This window comes from Leucopleurus acutus (genome assembly GCF_964270905.1).
Source record: "Leucopleurus acutus genome assembly, chromosome: 11".
Taxonomy (NCBI): Eukaryota; Metazoa; Chordata; class Mammalia; order Artiodactyla; family Delphinidae; genus Leucopleurus; species Leucopleurus acutus.
Window position 1 is genome coordinate 92040440 of NC_139152.1, and position 22826 is coordinate 92063265.

Sequence of the window (22826 nt, forward strand, 5' to 3'; positions counted from 1 at the left end):
TGCTAGATTGGATGCCACCGAATTCATGAATCACTGAATAAAGCCAATAAGAGCTTTTAAATTTACTCAGTTGAATTTTGTTAACAGTTTAAAATCTGCACAAAAGTGAAGTGTCATTAATTTTTCTATATCACACTATTTCCATTTTGAATGATTCAAACTTGTATTAAATAAGACTGATGTATTTTATACCCGAGAAAATCTAATGGAAAGGTCATTGCCCAAAACAGCTTTAAGTACATCTAAAGGATACGTGTGTGTATACATGCTTCAAAAATCATAGAGCAATACTTCCCAAAGGGTAGAATGACAGTTCTGCAGGATGTTAACTGGTATTTTGTAGAAAATGAGTTTCATGGTCAAATAAATTTGGGAAATACTGGACTAAACAAAGTTAAAAGGTTTCCTGTGAATTCTGAAGACAGAAAACTCACCTTTCTCCCTAAACATGTATTATATATATATCATTCATTCATTCACTCATTCATTCATTTTTGTGGATCAAAATATAAAATTCACTTTGAAAAATACTGCTTTTATCAGGATGGCTCTTAGAGCACAAGCTCCCAAGGGTATGAGGGAAAAAAATGGCAAAAGAGAAAAGAGATATATAATTGGACAGCCTGTTAATTTGTATTATTTTAACTTAAGAACTGCCTATAACACCTTCTTTGAAATGTAATAGTTATATACCAATAGAATTATAGCTAATATTTATTGAATATTTGTTATGTGCCAGGCATTATACAAAGTACTTGCTGTATATTTTCTCATTTAATCCTAAAAACAACCCTATGAGTTAGGAACTAGTATCACCAGTTTTACAGGTGAGGAAAATGAGCATTAGTTATAATTCTCTCAGGGTTATACATTTAACAAATGGAAGGAGCTGGGAGCTAAACCTAACTCAATCTGGTTTCCTAGCTCAAGCGCCCTAACCACAATATTATATAAATAGAAACAGTTTTTAAAAAACAGCTTTAAAAAAAATTCAGTCTCTCCTGATAATATTTTAGAAAGTAAGTTGGGACACTTTTCATTATGTCACTTTACAGTGCCTTGAAAAATCCGGTACTACAATCCATGAAGATCCACCAACTAGACTTGTTAGCATCTAAAATTTAAAGCAATTTTATAAATGTTTATAATGGAGTATATACTGGGTTAAAACTGGTGGAATTAGATCTTATGAATTCCTTCTTAAAGAGTACTCCTAACATGATAGAATATCTTTCTAAAAAGTGAAATCTTGGCTTATATACTTAGTTACTGAAAATCAGGGTAATTTCACAGTGCTAAAATAACATACCAAGAATACCTATGCATATAAAATTATTTTTTCCAGTGCTAACACCAAACACAATTTTGGGGGCATAAAAAATTGAATTTACATTTATGTAGAATAATTCCTTACTTGAGCAAAAGTACGTTTAGATTTAGTTATTTTAAAGAGAAATGCTTAAGTATTTCTTCTGTGTATTTGAGTACTGGTACAAGTCAAATTCTGAGAATCTAGTCTTGTTTGGGCATTTAAATGTCAGCTAACATTTCCCCAATAAACTAGTAACTCAATTTTCTTCAGAAAATATCTAGTTCTGGGGCTTCCCTGGTGGCGCAGTGGTTGAGAGTCCACCTGCCGATGCAGGGGACACGGGTTCGTGCCCCGGTCCGGGAAGATCCCACATGCCGCGGAGCGGCTGGGCCAGTGAGCCATGGCCGCTGAGCCTGCGCGTCCGGAGCCTGTGCTCCGCAACGGGAGAGGCCACAACAGTGAGAGGCCCGCGTACTGCAAAAGAGAAAATATCTAGTTCTATTTTCTCAGTGGGTCAAAGTGTTATAAAAAAGAATTCTAAATGGCATCATTTGTATATGTAATATTACCATATATTACCCCAGGAAACAAAAACCAGTATCACAGTTAACAAAAACCACAGCAAGTCACTTTTTTAAAACCACGAGTCAGAATTATGTAAAAGTTATATATATAGAGAAACACCAGAGACAATAACCTCAATTTTTAAAAACTTTATACTTAACTGAATGATTCTTTAATATTTTAATGTACACTTCAGAATGAAAGAAATCTGTAAGTATGTTCTAGTTGAAGTTCTTGGGTTTAAAGTTGAAGAGTAAGTGGAAACTAAGACCATGTCTAGAGATGCCTTTTATTTTTTATAATTTACATGGGGAAGCAGAAAAAAAGCCCTTGACTTCAAGCAGATTTCCTGAGTCCCAGCTCTGTTTTGAGCTAGCTGTAACCTTGTTCAAGTCGCTTAAAACTGCTGACCTCTGCTGTAAAAGGAGGGCGTGAGGTGATTTCTAAAATCTATTTTGGCTTTAAAATTCAGTGATTCTAAACAGAGTTTACTGACTTCAAAAGATAGTACAAATATTTACGGAAAATGCACAACTCTTGTAGACAGGTTAAGAAAAACTGCACTACTAAGTTAATCATCAGTGCTTCTTTATTCTTACCCTAACATACAGGAGAGCAGCAAGGGCCAGTAGAGCAGAGTATGACCGTTCTCAAAACTTTTCAGCTTCAGTTTCTTTTTTTGAGGGGTGGGGTGGGGGTAGAATGGGTAATAATAATCAGTAATTAATAAGTAAATAAAAAAATGAAGGCATGCAAAAGAGAAGAAGCAACAATCATAACTTAACAATATTAACAATCTGCTGAAAGGGTGTCTTGAGTCTTACGTGAACCAAAGGGCAATTTTCTCTATTGAAAAATATGCATGCCTGGCTCTGAGTGTGGTTTTCTGCAGCAACTTTTGCATTTCAGACCAGGCTATAGTTTCCTCATCAGTCCAGCTGTGAACTTGCCAAGCTGCTCACAGGCAGCTTTTCCATCTCTTGGAAAACTGGATGACTGCATGAATGAATCCTCTGTTGTCCCAGGCCTCTAACTCTAGCCTGGAGATGGAAAATGCTAATGATCATACCTACGCTGCAGGCTGAAGGTAACACCGCCCAACAATACACAACATGAGAGGAGGATATGGGCCCCATTTTTACCATTATATTCCAGAAGTCCTGGTGTGGGCAAATGGACCCACTGTTAAGTGGTATAACTTCCTGGCTACATTTGATGGGTCACCAATCTACAAGGCATCTTCAGGTAAGGGTCAGTGGGTAATTCCAAGGGAGGACGGTTAGACTGATCTTCTGATGGTAGAGAAATGCAAGGAAATCTGGCTTCAACTCCAGAGAAAGGGTGTACAAAAAAGAGAAGAAACTGAGGATGATGAACAATATGGGGTCTGAGTCATCTTTACTTGGAGGTGTGCTCAAAGGCCCACCAGTGAGGAGGGCTATAAAATCTACAGCAGATTATGATATAGCACAGCAGACCACTCAACTATTCCCTCAATTTAGATGCACCAACAACTCTGTTCAAATACTTCAAAAGATGTTACTGACTAGCAACTTACTCTGCCTTTATAAGCTTCTTTTTTCATTCAAAAACCACTTAGTAAATGTCCATTGTGTATCATTGGGAGTAATAAGAGGAGGGCAAGTAATAGTTCCTGCCCTCAGGGAAAGTATGATCCAATAGGTTGGCAGAATATGTGCACAAATATAAATCTTGTATCTGAAGATCACTCACCAAAGCTTATCTACTTCAGATACTTCGGCTATTTACGCCTGCTGGCATTTGGAAAATATCTAAACATACAGGAACTGAGGTCCTTTCTTCTCTGCAGGCAGGCTCAGCGATAATCAAGCCTCTGCAGACCCAGCTGGGAGCCGCCTGACTGCTATCTCTCTTGCTAATGCACACTATGGGACCAAATGGCTGTCAAAACAGTCTCTCATCTTAAAGAGTACGAGAAGCATCTAGCCCAATGTTAAAATCAATTTCTAAAATATATTTTGAAAATAAAACTCCAGATTTCATTGCTTATTTCTCATTTTTATGTCAGAAATCCTTTCTTTTTGTTCTCCCCATCAACAAGATGGGACTATCCAACATAAACAAGATCTATTAAAATACAGCTGTAGCTCACAATAATAAAAAGCACAAATAAACGACATCAACCAGGACAGCTGATATAAAAAGACGGTAAAAGCGATTATCTCGATAACTATTTAAACAAGTAATCTCCAAAGCTTTTCTAATTTATTCTCACTACAATTCCGTCAGGTAGGAATTAGTACCTTCATTTGATAGGTGAGGAAACTGAAACTTGGGGGGTAAAATGATTTTATTCAAGATATAGTTATTGCAATAAGGATGAAAAATCTTTGACTCTGATCTCCTTATTTTACTCATCCAATCAGCTGTCAAATTCTGTTTATTCTATCTTCATAATTTCTCTTCAATTCACTTCCTCCTGTATATAATCACTGCAACCCCTCATCCAGAACCCCATTATCAACTCCAACCATAAGACCCTTTCCTAACCAGTCTTCCTGCTCCTCTACTATCTTGTACATGCAAGAGATTAATCTTCTGAAGCACAATTCTGCTCACTTCCATTTCCTGCTCAAATACCTTTAATAAAGTAATTTCTCAGCCAGGCATTCAAATGTTCTTACCCATTTGTACTCTTAAGGGACCTTTCTCCCACCTATTTCCCACTAGTCTCCACCAAGCACCCAAGCTTCAACCAAACAGAAACCCATGCTTTTATGCAAAGACATTTTGATCTTTCCCATCTCTCCAACTTTGCTTTGAGAAATGACTTTCCTAATTCTTCCCACCACCATCTAAACATGTCTGAATTCTAGTCACTCACAATACAAGGCCCAGATCAATGCCATCTTCACCAAGCAGCTCACTTCTCTCTCCTCAGACCTCCCATGGCACACCTGTATCTTCTTTCATTTTTTTTCCCAAGAAATATTTACTGAGTAACTATTAAGTGCCAGGTACTATGACAAGTCGGGGAATGCAAAAGAAGCTTACAGTTTAGTTAGGGAGACAGAAGTGAACAAAAAACATCATGCCTCGTAAGTTCCACAAAAGGTGGTCAGCTCAGAAGTCTACCTGAGCCTAAATGAAGGATACGTGAATTTGGCTTTGCCTAGGCAAGTAAAGCAGGGCTTCCCAGCAGAGCTAACACTTGGACTGAGCGGGAAAAGATGCGCAAGCATCTGCTCAGAGGACCAGTGCATATATTCACGATCACTTCCATTGAGTTGGAGATGGGGAGTCAGAGTGGCAGACTGGAGAGTAAAGACTTTGAATTCCCCAAGTAGAAAAACAATAACATACCACAAAGGGCTATTTTATGAGCCACAATAAAATAGTGTTTGTGGAATCAAGCTTTCAACTGAAAAGTGTTATACAAATTTAAGATATCATTTATTTATAAATAACAATGCTTCTTATCTACCTTTTGAATTTAATTGGCTACAGGAATTACCAGACTCTTTTTATGAAACATATAAGTACAAGGTAAAGGTTTAACAGAATAATTTATATGGTTGCCAGATCTAGGCAGGTTTTACAATATACTGCTCTACTTACTGCTCGATCGCTCTCTAAACACACACCACCTCCCCTGAGAAACACACACCCACACACAACTTTCAAAGGTAAAATGGCTTAAAAGCAGTAGATTCACACTCACAATTAAAATGGACACTTAAAAATATAAGAAGTATCGGGCTTCCCTGGTGGCGCAGTGGTTGAGAGTCCGCCTGCTGATGCAGGGGACACGGGTTCGTGCCCCGGTCCAGGAAGATCCCACATGCCGCAGAGCGGCTGGGCCCATGAGCCATGGCCGCTGAGCCTGTGCATCTGGAGCCTGTGCTCCGCAACGGGAGAGGCCACAACAGTGAGAGGCCCGCATACCGCAAAAAAAAAAAAAAAAAAAAAAAGTATCTTCAACCAGAGCTTCCTAATAATTTCCCATTTTATTGTTAGCAACTTCCTAAAATGACAGAACTTGTGTTCTGTTTGCAGGCACAACTCAAGGATTTTCCAGTTTCTCCTCAGCACCAATAAATTCACAATCTATTCATAAGGATTCCTAATCTTATTTCAATACATCTTTAGAAACTCAAATTGGTCAATATAATGCAAAATTATATACTGAATAGTTTCTAATATGGATGAAGAACAGAAGTCTTAACTGTATATATTTATATTAAGGAACAGAGCTCGCCGTTAATACTGTCATTAGAGACACATAATCCAGGAATCTGAAACAATGGGAAACGGTGGCAATACGGAAAAAAAGAGAAAGAGAAATAAATGGGCAGTGGTGAGGAGAGGTGCAGTACAAACGACCATGAAGTGATTCAAGGAAGGGACTTCTGGCTCTGATGGCATGAAGAGGTCAGTGAATCCTCTCCTCAAAACAATAAGAAAACTTGTCAGTCATTTCATGGTCCTGGAAATCAATCAGAGGCAGATAATAAATAGAGAAGTTTCTTGAAAAGTTGCTAGAGCTTTAGAGTAAAACATGAAGGAGTCTACAAACTTATTGCCTGGGCCTACTCCAACTCACTAACCCCACCCTCTAATCCTCAGCTCTTCTGGGAGAGCTCATCAGGATAGGGCTGGGCCACAAAACCCAGCAGCTTTGCTGCCAGAGGGGGCGGACTCCACTTGGGGTACTGGGGTGGGGGGCGCAGTAGAAAACCACAGACTTGTCCGCTAAAGTGGCACACTTGGTGGGAACCTAACAGGGGAAATATAGTTCTTCTAGCTTGAGGCTGTGGTCTGATTGGGGTGAGTGGTGGATCAGCTAGAAATCTGAAGCGAAGATCCTGGAAATGAGAGAATAGTAGAATAACTAGATATGATCTCCTCACATCCCTGGCTGACTGTGAACATATGCGGATGAGCAGGGGAGACATAAAAGGGCCCAACAGAAAGAAAAAGCCAAGGCATACTTGAGAACTGGATGTACTGTGAAATGCACTTCCCAACCCAAAACCAGATCAGCAGAGGGTGGAAGCTTTCCACACTCCAGGTACTTAATTAAGCACAACTTATGCCCAAATCACTGGCTGACCAATAGGCTATGGAGACACAGGGGTGACTCCCAGTCAGGCTAAAAAGTAAAAACGAGAATGAAAATCACTAAGCAGACACATCAGTGGCTGCACACCACAGAGGAGCCCACAGTTTAAGTACAGGCAAACTACTTAAAACTCACACATATATACTCACCTACACCTCTCAAAAACAAAAACAAAACCAAAAAACTTTAGAGTTGTTGAAATATATTACTAAAATGTCTAATTTACTAAAAAGTTACAAGACATGCAAAGAAACAGGAAAAGTGTGGCCCCAACTCAAGAAAACAAGCAGTAACTAGAAACAGGCTCTGAGGAGGACTGGATGTTAGAGTCTGCAGGTGACTTCAAAGTAACAATTACAAATGTATTCAAAGAATTAAAGGAAATACGATGACAAGTAAGGAATCTCAATAGAGATACAGAAATCCTAAATGAAAATTCCAGAGTTGAAAAGTACATTAACTAAAATAAGAATTCATTACATGGGCTTAATAGCCGATTTGATATGGCGGAAAAAAGAAAGAGTAAACTGAAACAGATCAACAGAAATTATCCAATCAAAAGAATGGAAAGAAGACTGAAGAAAAATGAGCAGAACCTTAGATTCTGTTTAGATTCAGCTTAAAAACAAACAAACAGAATCTGAACCTGTGGGGAACAAGCATCCCCATTACTTGTAGCAAAAGTCCCAGGAGGAGGAACAAAAGGAAAGAACAAATATTTGAAAAAATTACATTCAAAAACTTCCTAATTTTGATGGAAAACAATCTACAGACCTCAAAATCTCAATGCACTCCACGTATGATAAAACAAAGAGATTTATCCTAGACATATCAGCGTCAAACTGCTCAAAGCCAAAGACAAACAAAAAAATCTTGAAGACAGCAAGAGAAAAACAACTCATCACATACAGGGGAACAACAACAGGATTAACAACTGACTTCTCATCAGAGGCCAGAGGGCTGAGGAGTTGGGGCAAAAATGTCAACCAAGGATTCTACAGCTAGCCTTCAAAAATGAAGACAAAATAAAGGTATTCTAGGTAAACAAAAACAGAAAATTTGTTTCAAGCAGAACTAGTCTACAGAAATACTAAAAGATGTGCTACCAGCTGAAAGGAAATGACATTGGAAAATAACTCAAATCCATAGGAAGCTAAGAAAATCACTGGAAATGGTAAATTTCTTTAAAAATAGAAGATTTTTAAAGTAGTAACTGTAATACTATAGCACTTCATATATATATATGAAGTTGTCTCTCTCTCTTTCTCTCTCTCTCTCTCTCTCTCTATATATATATATGACAATAACAGCACAAAGGATGATGAGGGATAGAGCTATATTGGATCAAAGCTGCTATATTTTACCAGAATAACACACACACACACACACACACACACACAAATATACACACAGCCATCAGCAGGTTGTGATAACTCAAAGATGTAATCCTTGATCAAGAACTAAGAAAATACATAAATAACACAAATAAATAAATAATTTAAAAAATCACAAAAGGATTTAGAAGGTACAGAAAGAATTATTTAACATAAATCAGTAAAGAAGGAACAATAAAGGACATAAGACATATAAAAACAAATAGTAAAATGGCAGACATAAATCCACACACATTAACAACTACATTAAATGTAAAGAGACTAAATGCTCTGATAAAAAGGCAATAATTTTCAGACTGGAAAAAGAAGTAAGATCCAGATGTTATGTTTTTTACAAGAGACACATCTTAGATTCAAAGAGTTTGAAACAAAATGAAGGAAAAAGATGTCATGCAAATAGTAATCATGAGAAAGTTCAAGTAGTTATATTAATATCACACGAAATAGACTTAAGACAAGAAATATTAATAGAGACAAAGAGGGACATTTCATATTGATAAAAGGCCCAACTGGTTAGGAACATTCTGTAGGACAGACCACCTACTAAGCCATAAAACAAGTCTCACTAAGTTTAAAAAGACTCAAATCATACAAGAATATTCTCTGAGCACAAAGGGATTAAAGAAAAAAACTTGAGACATCCTCAAACATTGGGAAATTAAACAACACACGTCTATGTAAACCAAGATCAAAGAAGAAATCAAAGGAAACATTTAAAAATATCTTGAACTGAATGAAAATGAAAACACAATATATCACATTTTATGGGATGCAGCTAAAGGGAAACTTAAAGGGAAAGGTATAGCTTTAAACACATATTAGAAAGGATAAAATTCTAACATCAATGATCCAATTGCAAGTCAAGAAGCTAGGAAAATAAAGACCAAATCAAACCCAAAGCAAGTAGAAGGAAGGAAGTAGTAAAGATCAGAACGGAAATCAGCGACATATAAACACAACAGATTTTTGAAAAGCTCAATGAAATCAAAAGCTGGTTTTCTGGAACAAGCTGCAAAATCAATAAACCTTAGCTAGACTGACCAAGAAAAAAAGAAGACATAATTACCAAAATCAAGAATGAAAGAGGGGATATCACTACAGACGCTAAAGAAATTACAGAAAATGGGATTATTATTATGAGTAACTTTATACCAAAAGAATAATAATTAAGATGAAATAGAAAAATTCCTAGGAAAACACCAATTACCAAAATTGACTTAACAAGAAATAGAAAATAGAAGAAAGAAAAGACTGATAACTAGTAAAGAAATAGACTTAGTCATTAAAATACCTTGATAAAGCCTCTGATTTATGTATTTTATTCTTTCTTTTTCCTTCTTTAACAGCAGTTCTGTTAAGTCTGTGAGTTCATAATCATTTGAAGTGATCTGTATGATGTGATAACACACCTATTGTTAATTGATGACACTTCCTTTACTTGCTTACTAAGTAGTAAGAGATGAAGTCAAAGAGGTAGGCTGGGGCCAGGGATTAGTAAACCAAGTACAGAGTCTGGATTTTATTCTGTTAGGAAACCATTAGAGTCCAGCAGGAAATTAGCATTATTTTCATTAAAAAAAAAAAGTATCTTGGCTGCTATGTGATAAGTTAGGCAACAGTAATACAGAAAATAAGTGAAGAGGTTTGGACTAGAGTGGTGACGATGATGATAAACACCTCACGTGTATTCAACTCTTTTAAGTCTCCTAAAAGCCACTTGAAATAGGTGCTATTCATTTTACAGATGAGCAAGCCAAGGCAGAGAGATTAAATAACTGGCCAAAGGTCATACTGCTAAGTAGGAGTCACATTAGGACTCAGGCCCAAAAACTCTGGCAGAAGTGCTGAGCTCTTAATCATGCACACTTAAGACTATGGTCTTAGGATGAAGAGAAAGAGGCTGAAGTTAAGAAGATGTTCTAGAGTTATGGGGACCAAGACTTGCTAATGGACTGGATGTAGAGATGAAGGAAATGAGGAAATAACGACTCGTAGGTTTTGCCTGAGCAAATAGGTGAATTCAGTGGTATAATTATACAACAGAGAGAGCATATGAAATAGGAGGGAAAGGGGTCCTAGGACTCAGCCCTGGAGCACCACAACATTTAAAAGCTGAACAGAGAAAGAGGAACCAACAAAAGAGACCAAGAAAGAGCTTCTAGTGCTTAGGAGGGAAACAGGGAGCGTCATGAAAGCCAGCAACTAAGTATTTCAAGGAGGACGGGGGAGGCAATGTGTAGAATGCTGCTGACAGATTCTGTACGATGAGGACAGAGAAGGGACCATGAGATTCCGCAAAACGAAGGTTACCTGTGAAGCTGAAAAGAGCAGCATCCTGCTAAGTTAACTCCCATCACTGTACTTACCTTGTTGTACTGTCTGTCCCATCTCTAGACTGTAAGCTCCTGGGCAATGACCGTGAGTTTTATGCTAAATCCTTATCTTCTAATTACAATGCTTAGAGTAGAACTGAAATTACATAAGCGCTATGTAATGTAATGTAAATGCAAAACTATTTCAAAGGGTTTTCTGGTGTGATGATTAAAAAGAAGATTTCAATACGACCAACGACGACAACACGCCGCCTTCTGCTCGCCACCGCATCACTCACATACCGTCAGAGATCCGTTCTGTGTGCTGGGTGAGTTGCTGCTCTGCTCCCCGTGGGCTTGCGTGCTTCCATAGAGGGTCAGGTTATGCTCACTGGTCTGGCCGGCATAGTCCTGAGTGTGTGGCACTCCGTATTCTGTGGGAATCCCATTTTGCGGAGGTGGTGGAAATGGGATGGTAGTAAAAGGCTGAACCATTGCGTCAGGAGTTGTTGTTGGCTCCTGGTTACCCTAGAACAAATAGAGAAAGAGAAAATAAGGAGAAAAATTGACTTTAAATTCTCATCATATAATTATTTTTAAGGTGAGTGAACAAAATTCCCTGAATATTCTCTCACTGCTCAGGTAAAATGGAACACTTACTTACTGCCTCAGGATTAGGGGAAATACTGCTATATGTATACTTATAGGTGTATGTATGGAGACACACAAACACACCCAACTTCGGTCTATTTGTGGTTTCTAGACGGGTCCGTGACCATATTAAAGTTGACTAGTTGCCAAAGGCCAAAGATCTTCCTTTACACCAAAAAATTTTAAATGCCAGGAAAGTTCTCACAGAAGATAAATTACAAGAGTTGAAATTCATTTGGACCATTAGTATTTTCTTTAGAACACTCTCTATCCCTTTAGTGATTCTTACAGGAAAACAAATCAATTTCACTAAATTACAATTCATAGCAATAGGCAGAATGACAGTATAAATTAAATTCTCAAAACCAGACAATATAGACCTCTAGATTTTAAGAACACAGAGTTCAGCAGAAAGCATATTATTAAAAAAATTAACCTTTGGATTTCAAGGTAGAGATTTATTTAAGTCTTGGCTACTAGGTTAATAAAAAATAAACCAACAAAAAGCCCTTTCCTTAAATTAGAAATAGACAAAAAAATTCCCCAGACAAAAAAATTTGAGTTTCTCATAATTACTGGTAGCATTACAAGGCTAGCAGGATACCTCTCCACATGACATCCATTCCCAGATGTTTACCTGGGATCCAGCGTGATACATGCAATATCACTAAAGAACATACAGTAACTACAGGAAATTGTTAGAAGCCATTTTGGCTCCACAGCCCCTGTCTTACTTCTGTTCAGTCTAAGTTCAGATACAAAAGAGGAGTTTAAACCTTGTGTAAGAGATTTCATAAAGCCCTTTCTTCTCAACAACTGACCTCCTGACCTCCCATTCTATTCCAAAAAAGGCAGAGCCCTTATTTTACTAAAGATATACAAGTCTGCAAAGTCTGGAGCCACTGTTCTTCTGGAAGTAGTTGGCAGAGATGGTCAAATGCTTAAAAATGTTAGCACTTTGATAGGTTTCCCCTCCCCCTATATTTTATTTATTATTATTATTTTTTGTGGTACGCGGGCCTCTCACTGTTGTGGCCTCTCCCGTTGCGGAGCACAGGCTCCGGACGCGCAGGCTCAGCGGCCATGGCTCACAGGCCCAGCCGCTCCGCGGCATGTGGGATCTTCCCGGACCGGGGCACGAACCCGTGTCCCCTGCATCGGCAGGCGGACTCTCAACCACTGCGCCACCAGGGAAGCCCCCCCCCCTATATTTTAGATATCAAATCATTAGGGATCAAAGAAAATCCTCCGAGTCATGAACATCACTTCCTTCAAACCAGGAAGTAATTATTCTTCTTTCTTTCTCACTCCCGGTTATCCTTTCTCCCCCTCAATTTAAGAAGGGATTCTCTACCCACTGAGGGTTGCAGGAAACTGAACTTCCAGCAGCACTGTCTAAACATCATCCCAGGTTTTCAACATTAACTTAATGGCCATTAAACTCATACTGTCGCAAACAAAATGAATCCAAAACTGGAGAAAGATCTCACAATATTTTTAAAGGAAGGTTCAACCATCATTACGACAATCTGCATAAAATAAAACAACAAATGTACAAAGGCTGTTATAAATAGAGAAATATATAATCATAGATTGTAAAGCTGGATATTCTTAAGATGACCATGCATCCCAAACCCCACAAACACAATCAAAATCTCAGCAGGTATTTTTGCATAAATTGACAAGCTGTTATTAAAATTTATACAGAAATGCAAAGGACCTAGAATAGTCACAACAATTCTGAAAAAGAACACAAACTACCTGAGTTCAAGACTTATAAAGTGATGGTAATCAAAACAGTGTGGTACTGGCTTAAAGACAGACAATAGATAAATGAGATAAAAAAGAATCCAGAGACAGACATAAACATTTACAGCGCATATTTAGGCATCAAGTCAATTCAATGGGCGGAAGGAAAGACTTTTTAATAAGTGAAAAACTGAATGCCCAATGGAAAAAAATAAACCTCAACTCTCAACCTGCATATGCAAAAAAATATTAAAATATAACTACTAAAACTATGAAAATATAAGAAATATTAGGAATATTACTGCGGTGGGGAGGATTCTTAAGTAGAATAGGAAACCTACAAACCAGAAAAAAAAAAAAAGATTTGGTTACGGAAGTTAGGAAGGAAAGAAGAGAGGATGGGAAGGAGGGGAAGATTTTAAAGTCAAAAGAAAAACCAACTGGAGAAAACAGCTGCAAAGGTAAGACAGACACACTGGTTACCATCACTGAGTCCAGAGTAAGTTATTCACACTGATGAGAAACACACAAATCAACAAAAAAAGAGGCAGAGAATATAACTGAACAGTCCACAGAAGGTGAAATACAAATGGCTGTATGATAAAAGTGCTTAAGCGTGTTAACAAATTGAAATACACATTAACCATAAGTCCAATTTTTTGTAATCAAATCACAAAAATATTAAGAACTTTTACTGACATATAATTGACATATACATTTAGCTCTCCATATCTATGGGTTCTGCAGCATGGATTCAAATGACCACAGATTGAAAAATATTAGGAAAAAAAATTCCAGAAAGTAAAACTTGAATTTGCCATAGTCCGGCTATTAAATTGTATTTACAACTATTTACAGAGCATTTACATTGTCTTAGGTATTATAAGTAATCTAGACATGATTTAAAGTATATGGGAGGATGTGCACAGGTTATATGTAAATACTATGCCATTTATACAAAGGACTTGAGCATCCGTGGATTTTGGTATCTGCAGTGGGTCCTGGAACCAATCCCCTGTGGATACGGAGGGACAATTCTATAATAAACTGCAGCTATTTATTCATAGTGTACAATTTGGTAAGTTCTGAAATACATATGTACACTCATGAAATCATCAGCACAATCAAAACAGTGAACATATCTCTCCAAAATCCCCCAAAGTTTCCTCGTGCTCCTAATAAGTACATATTACTTTTGTAATAAAGCCTACAAAGTATTTTTTATATAAAAGAGAATGATGAAAAATGAAAAATGTAACCAGTAAGAGGAAGCGGAAGCTTCATATGCTGAAGCACTGAATTATTGTGCTGTTCTTAAGAAAATGGTAGTGACATTATCTAGAGACAAAAATTCTTGTCTTTCAAGTTATACAGCATCAAAATTCAGGCTGTCTCTGGTGTCTAAGAATCACGTCTACATGGTACTAAGGATTGCTTTACATAAAAATCCTTCCCTTTATTTAGTTCTTAAAAATTATGCTAGCAAGACCTTAAATTTTTACCTATAATTTTTCAGGGAAAAAATCATTCTTGTCACTCATCACTAAATAAGTTCTTTTCATGATCTCAAGGTCAGGGTATTGTAAATGATTTCTCCTTAGCTATTCTGGGTGTCCTAAGAAGGAAATAAAATAATTCTCTTCCTTCTCTTTCAAATTATTCAGTGCTACCTACCTACCTACCCACCCACCCACCCACATGAAGCACACTGCTTCAGAAGACCTCACGGGATTTGCTGGCCTCAGGACAAGATACGAAAGAGAAAATTCCATTTCAGGTGGGTTGGTGAATGAAGGTGAATAAGAGCACCAAAGGTGTCCATAGATCTACACTCCAACTCTAGGCATAAATATACTCTTAGAGACACAGGACGGGTCTACGAAATAACACACCAAAGCTAAAAGACACTGTTGCCCAGCTATGATGAACACAGCAAAGGGGATTTCTAATGCTCCGACTGTGCTCCTCTTTCTCTTCTCTTTCACCGCAGCCTCCATTCTCCACCTCAGCCCTGCTGGGGACGCTGCTCTGGCACACAAAGCACAATATTAACTCTCCCGCAGAGGCAGTCTTGATAAAGCTGGCTCAGTCAACTGAATAAACATGTGAATTAGCAGTGGGAGATGGGGGAAGGAAGGTCAAACCTTCTTCTAGGATCCACGTGTGGCCTTGGCACTATGTGTTTCAAAGAAATGCAAGACAGGCAGAGGCTGAGCTATTTCTCCCCCGCAAAAAGGAAAATGCAAACCTCTGTTAGGAGGTCAAGAAGAAATTCTTGGTAGTTTATTTTGTTACACACAGGAATTTTTTTTTAAATGTTAAAAAACACTATGTTTATATACTATAGGAATGAAATTCGGATAGGAGTGATTTTGCATTTAGCTCATACACTCTGCAATGTCTAAAAATTTCCCCAGGCATACATTATTATAATTTAAAAATGTTATATGGTTTTCAGACTTCTATTAAATTTCCAGGCTATATTCCAAAGTTATAAGTTCAAATCTACTGTATAGCACAGGGAACGCTACTCAATGCTCTGTGTGATCTAAACGGGAAGGAAATCCAAAAAGGAGGGGATATATGTATATGTATAGCTGATTCACTTTGCTGTACAGTAGAAACTAACACAACATTGTAAAGCAAGTATACTCCAATAAAAATTAATTAAAAAACAAACAAACAAACAAACAACAAAAAAACAAAGTTACAAGTTCAGGAGAGAAGCACTACAGCTCACGGACAAACTACGAGAGATAACAGTCCACATGATTATTTCTAGGCAAGGATTTACCTCTAAGTTTATATGAAAATGTTTTAATGTCACAGGCTAAGCAGTTTAAGTATATCTCATCTGAGAAAATGAATTAACTTTTTCTTGTAGCCCACAAAACTAGACACAATTTCTCTTTTTCCTAATTTAGTAAGTCTATTAACTTTAACTTTCTTGTCCACAAGATTAAAAAATAGACAATAGGGAGTACTATGCAAATAAAATTTCTACCTTGCCTAACAAGAATCTAATAAAGATTTATCTACAACTCCTTTCTTCCCTAGAAAATAAATTAAGATTGTATGTGAAAGATGAGAGGAAAAATAAACTACAGTTACCTTTTAGTTCTTATCAGTGTATCCGATTAAAATGAAAATGCTCTGAAAGAAGGACTATTTTTTATTCTGCCCTGTATCCCTCATGGTGCCCAGGGCAGTCCTATGCCACAGGTATCCCAGGGTTTGTAGACTTGTACACCTCCCTCACATCTCTGCTCAAATGTCAACTCCCCGACCACTCCATTTAAAACTTCACCCCCTATTTCTCCCTATCCCCTCATAACAACAATAATTTTTTTTTCAATAAAGCAGAACATGTAAGATGGTGTCCCCATTGTGTGGAAACCTAACTGTGAGGACAGAAAGAGCAGAATGCATCCAATCCTCCTACTATCCACATGAATTCACTACAGGGATTGGCAGGAAATTATAAACAAAGACATTCTTTGGTTAACTGCCTTTCCAGAAGCAACATAATTTACAACTATACTAAAAAGTCAGATTTTCCAAATTTCAGAAAAACCTACCTACATTTCTAACTCTCTGGTTGAAAAAGTAAGAAGACACAAATGAGTGAGAAGACTATTTTTCTAAAGTTATTATTATTATTTTTTTTGCAGTACACGGGCCTCTCACTGTTGTGGCCTCTCCCGGTGCGGAGCACAGGCTCCGGACGCGCAGGCTCAGCGGCCATGGCTCACGGGCCCAGCCGCTCCGCGGCATGTGGGATCTTCCTGGACCGGGGCACGAACCCGTGTCCCCTGCATCGGCAGGCGGACTCTCAACCACTGAGCCACCAGGGAAGCCCTAAAGTTATTTTTAAATGACTGGAAAAAAAAACCTCTGAAGAGAGCTACATGAAACAGACAAATCCGGGTTATATTTGATATTTCAGTAATCCTTCAACAAACCAATTCAATACTCTGCCATCTCACTGTCATTATATTATCTACACAAAAGTTTAAGGAGAGAAATTAAATATTGAGAGGACGAAAACAGTATTTTATTTCACACAGAATGCAGGCCACTGCAACTCAACGATTTTAGTGATGCCGTTTTTGAGTAAGGTTCAAGATGATAACCATGCAGGAAAGGACCGTGTAAATTATGAAGACATAATAATTTTTGAAAATGTATTATTTGCCAATGCAAACAAATTTGTTTATTCCACTACTTTCACATTACCTAAAATATTATCAAATCCATCTGAGACCCAACAAATTTCGTATTTCACAAAGGGCAATGCTGGAGTGTATGGTTAGAAGATCATTTGAATCCTAGCTCTGCCACTTACCATAGCTGTAAACATTTAAACATGTTACTACCTACTTTCTCTGTGCTCCAGTTTCTTAATCTGTAAACTAGCAATGTTAATGCCATTATACTGTTGTGAAGAACCAGTAACATTAAGCGATTAAAACCCTAGACTCTCAATAAAAGTTGTTCTCAACCACTACAAGCACCAGGTAGACTGCAGGGCCAACCTTCCACAACTTAGTAAAGTATTAAAATCCTACTGAATGTCACTGTAATGGACGTCACGTGAAATTAAAAAAACAACAACCCTTAATGACCATGTATTTGTGGGAACAATATTTAAGAAAACAAACTACAGGGACTCCCTGGTGGTCCAGTGGTTAAGACTCCGTGCTTCCAATGCAGGGCGTGCAGGTTCTATCCCTGGTCGGGGAACTAAGATCCCACATGCCACTCAGCATGGCCAAAAAAATAAAAAAGAAAAGAGAAAGAAAAACTACAGATATACAAAACTTATTACAGTGATAGAGAAACCAACTAGCAAAGAAGAAAAATCCACTGAAGAAGTTTCTAGAATGATCAACTAGCTGGAAGAGATATTTGAAATTCCATTTCAATTCTAAGACATGTACTAAATAACTACTGTGGGTACATAGCTGTTTTAGGCACTGAAGACATTATAACAGAAGTTAAAAATTTGCCTCTTAGGAGTTTACAATCACATTAGGGAGGCTACTGTAAACGTGTGCAAAATTTCAATACAATTCAGAACAATATGTATGTACCACATAGGTGACACAAACCGAGGTTCACTACTGCCTACTAAACACATTCTAAACTCCTCTAGACCCTCTCTCACCTGTATTAGCAGCTTATATTCAATGAATGCTTCTTAGGTGTCTGGCAATATTCTAAGCACTTTATATATATTAACTCATTTAATTCTCACAACCCTAAAAGGTAGGTATTTTACATTATTCTCCTTTTACTGATAAAGAAATTGACATTTTCAAAGGTTAATAAGTATCTTATCCAAAACCACTCAGCTAACCACTCAAATCCAAATCTAAGCCAATTCCACAGCTGATGTTGCTAGTCACTACTCCTTGTGGCAGCTCCAGTGGGGTCCTCAACCATTTTTCCCCAGTCATATCATACACAACTCCTAACTATAATTCTGTATTGCAATGAATTTAGAATATGCCCTAACTATGGTGCTTTCCCAAATCACAGCCAGGCTGCAACAGTAGGGATCCGTGTCCTTCCCCCATGCTATATCCTCTATCATGAATATTCATTATACTAAAAAACTCAGCAACTCAAGTAATCTCTTCTCCATGAAGCCATCCTTAGAGAAGAAGGATGGTAGAAAGCAGGAGTCAGCACACGTTTTCTATGAAGGACCAGACAGAAATGTTTTAGGCCTTCTGGACTGTATGGTCTCTGATGCAACTCCTCTGCTGTTAGTAGATAACAGCCGTAGGTAACACATAAACGAATGAGCGTGGCTGTGTTCCAGGAAAACCTCATTCACTGACACTGAAATATTATTCCTCTTTTGATTTTTTTCTTAACCATTTTAAAATGTGAGGATGTCATGAGCCTTACAAAAGCAGGCAGTGGGCCTGACTTGGCCTGCAGGCCATAGTTTGTTGACGCCAGGTATAAAAGAAAGAGATTACGCTTTAGACCCAAATAAACCTGGGATTGAACCCTGACTCTGGGACCTCTTAGTTGTGTGACTTTGGACAAGAAACTAAGCCTCAGTTTTGTCAACTATAAAATGGACATAACAGAATTTACTGTGAGGTTGAAGTGAAATTAAAAAATCAAAAGTACCTAACTAGTACAGTGTCTAATAATAGCGGACCTTCAGTTAGTGTTTGCATTTGCCCTTTCCAGTTTGAAATAATTCCTCCACTCCTATATTCTCATAGCATTTAGCATGCACTACTAACACGTACATGACATTTAAATTCAAAGCCTTATATTTAACATACCTAGATACGTGTCTCATCTCTCCTATTAGATTAAAAGCTTCATTATAATGAGTGGGGTCAGTTTTGTACAATGTAGAATCAAATATGGTGCCTAATAAATATTAAGTGTTACCATTTTTTAAATAAAGGAAGATTAAGATGGAAAGTCACATATATGCGCACTGCAGTGAACTGCTTTGTTTGGCTACAGTAGAGAGCGCCATGAGGGATAATACATAATGAAACAAATGTTATCTTGGGTTGACATCAAGTGGGAGAAGAGTGTTAGGGAAGGAAGACAGAACTCGTAGAATATTATTAGTAACGAAAGGAATCAACATTTATGTGCTTGTGCTTTAGATACGTGGTTGTGCAAATATAGTTAGGGATGATGTCCTTCTCCTTTAAATCACATGGAGTAACAGAGGTGATACGTTATCTATAGTCTTCTGGTGTTCAATGTGAAATACGCTAAATGTTTTAATTCTATATTCAAACGTACTATCACAGTAAATGGGTCCCGTCAAACAGGAGAAATGTATAACCGAAGGACCAAGATTCAACCCTTTTATCAGTCAATCTCCCACAGCAATCCCAAAACTTCAACAATCACCCACCTAGGAGAGTGACTTCCAACTATTTTTTAGGTCCAACCATGCCCTTTCTCCCAAGCTTTCATGGGAGGTAAAGTAAAAAGAAGAAAGAGTATGAGCCTGAAGAACAGACCTTGGTTCAAATCCCAACTATACCTCCTACCAGATATGGATGAATTACCTCAACCCTTTCTAGCCTGTTTCTTCATCTGCAAACCGGGTTTTCTATTTAGAGAGTTGTTGTGAAGATGGTTCACATGAGAACAAGTGAAACTCTTTATCTGGGGCCCAGCTTCCCAGCTGATTAGGTCCAGGTCTTCTGGGTGCCCATTTCCCACCCATCTCGGGTCCTTCCGCTCTCAGCATCCCACTAACATTACAAACTCTGTATGTCGAAAAACTGAATCTGTTACGTTCTTTTTCTTATTTCTGCTGATGAGTTAACCACCTTTCCAGTCAACTAGACTTACTTGGAACCTCTCCATTATCCTTTGTGATATTTTGCTCTGTGTACTGAGTATCCCAATACCCAAATCAGTTAGATACTGATGATTTTTTTTTTTTTTTGCGGTACGCGGGCCTCTCACCGCTGTGGCCTCTCCCGCTGCGGAGCGCAGACTCCGGACGCGCAGGCTCGGCGGCCATGGTTCACGGGCCCAGCCGCTCCGCGGCATGTGGGATCCTCCCGGACCGGGGCACGAACCCGTGTCCCCTGCATCGGCAGGCGGACTCTCAACCACTGCGCCACCAGGGAAGCCCGATACTGATGATTTTAACTACTATTTCTCGGCAGTGAAGAACCATCAAAATAGGGGAATAGCAGAAGCACAGCTCATATAATAACAGTATGTGGAATGTACTAGAGGGGGGGACAACCAGGAGGCTTTTGTAACATATTGGAGAAGACAGGTGGGCCTAGGCAAATGTAGTGGGGCAAAGGAAACTGAATCAAGAGATGCTGCGTGGTGGAATTACAAGCATTTGGCAACCAACCAGTCACAGGGAACGAGGAGGAATAGGATGATTTTTTTTTTTAAGATTTACAGCTGCAGACTCACTATTCAGGACCTATTAAGCCATTCATCTTTATCAATACTTCAAAGAGAAGTTTTTTTGATTATTTACAAGTCACACTGGGGTAAATGAGTCTGCTTTATTGTTTCTTAAGCATATTCTCTGTTTTTACTGAATTATTCTGAGTATTATTTGAATCGATTATTTACTCACATTTAAACATTTACAACATGCTAGTCTTTAACATGGCAGGGAGGGGAGGCAAAATGGCAAAAATAAGACTTTGCTTTTGTAGGACCAAATTTTAAAAGGCGAGAAAGGCACATCAACTAATAATTATATCAATGTTATTTGTGCTACAAATAAAGCTAAGCATAAAGTACTATAAGAAAGGCCCCAAATATAATTGCCTTCATTTTCCCAGGATAAAGTCTGTGTAATCTTAAGGACAGAAAGGTATTTTTGTTTGTTTGTAATCTTGAGTCTCACTTATATACCTAATCCGCTGTTGTGCTACAAACCACAGGCTGCAAATCCTATCTTAACAGAAAAGTTTCCCAATTCTCACATTATATCTATGCTCAGAATAGATCACCGATAGAAACAGATCAATATTAATTTTATTCAAACCATCACAAAAAGAATCATTTAGTTTTTTTAGATAGAGCATCTTCTCACAAGTTTATCATTGCCAATGTCACTAATCGTTTTCCTAATGCTATAGATAAATGGACATTAATTCTCTAGGTTTGTAACAGAGGAAAAATATTTTTGCCTCAAGTATTTTATAAATTATATTATTTTTATCCCCTGCGAATTGCTCAGATAGGCTCAGATTTCAAGCTCTACTTGCTTTTGTAAAAAACTTTACAAAAAGCTCTCAGTTGACAATACCTAAGAAAAGGCCTGTCATTCTTCTCAGTTTTTCTGCTAAAAGCAGTGACTTCTGCCCAGACGTCTGTGACCAAAGGGAAAAAAGAGCTATAAAACTATTAATGCAGAAAGATAAGAACAGAACATTGGATTTAAGATGATCTAGAATCAATTAAAATAATTTTAAACAACTCTGTAGAAGAATGATAGACCAAGAAGAAAACCTAGAGAAATAAAGTGCATGAATAAACGTGTACAAAGACAAAACAATGCCAGTTTACTAGGCATAAAGTGAAATTCATTCTAGATTCTTAATTTACCTACATGCTTAAATTTAACAGTGACAAAAGTTAGACTAAAGTAAATAATGTATTTTCTCTTTTACAGTGAATATAAATTATACCCAGAGCCATAAGATGTCAGATAATCTGTAGGTAAGTTAGAATTTGGGAGGGAAAACCTATACATGAAGCTTCCATGTAGCCTCCAGTTTTTATGTTCAGGTTGAATTCTAACAGTTCATTTTTCATTTGGTTGTCTGTAGCTTAGTAGATGGCCAGGATCCCAAGGAAACTCACAAAAACAGATTTAATGATTATATGATAATGACTATAGTAATAAAAGGTCAATCACCAACTGAAATATTCATTTTACAGGAAAGTATTTCTGATTCCAAAAAAGGAATCCAGGGACACATCTATTCCTGCTGCAGTCTCAACAATAAGATCACCAACCCCATGCGGTAGGGACCCAGCCCCTCACACCCACAAACCCATCTTTTACCTGGTTCCTTGAAAGCAGAGATTCCCATATTTTATTGTTCATAACAACCACTCTGGGGACATATTTTTAAAAAATCACTACCCTTTCCCCACAGATTATGTTTCAGTGCATTGGAGTAGGAGCCTGGTACTACTCACTACTCCAGTAGGTGGTTTGGGTACCACGCTGAGAAACACTGCTTTAGTGGCTT

The 22826-nt window shown here is 37.8% G+C and overlaps 1 protein-coding gene across 5 annotated transcripts in view; it reads right to left on the minus strand.

Moving 5' to 3' along the window:
* Positions 1 to 22826, minus strand: part of RBFOX2 (RNA binding fox-1 homolog 2) — a 260073-nt gene that overhangs the window by 50628 nt on the left and 186619 nt on the right. For all 5 annotated transcript variants that reach the window (XM_082849448.1, XM_082849446.1, XM_082849447.1 and 2 more), the window contains exon 3: positions 10990 to 11214. In XM_082849448.1, coding sequence (XP_082705574.1) covers positions 10990 to 11214 — 225 coding nt within the window. The remainder of the gene's footprint in view (positions 1 to 10989; positions 11215 to 22826) is intronic.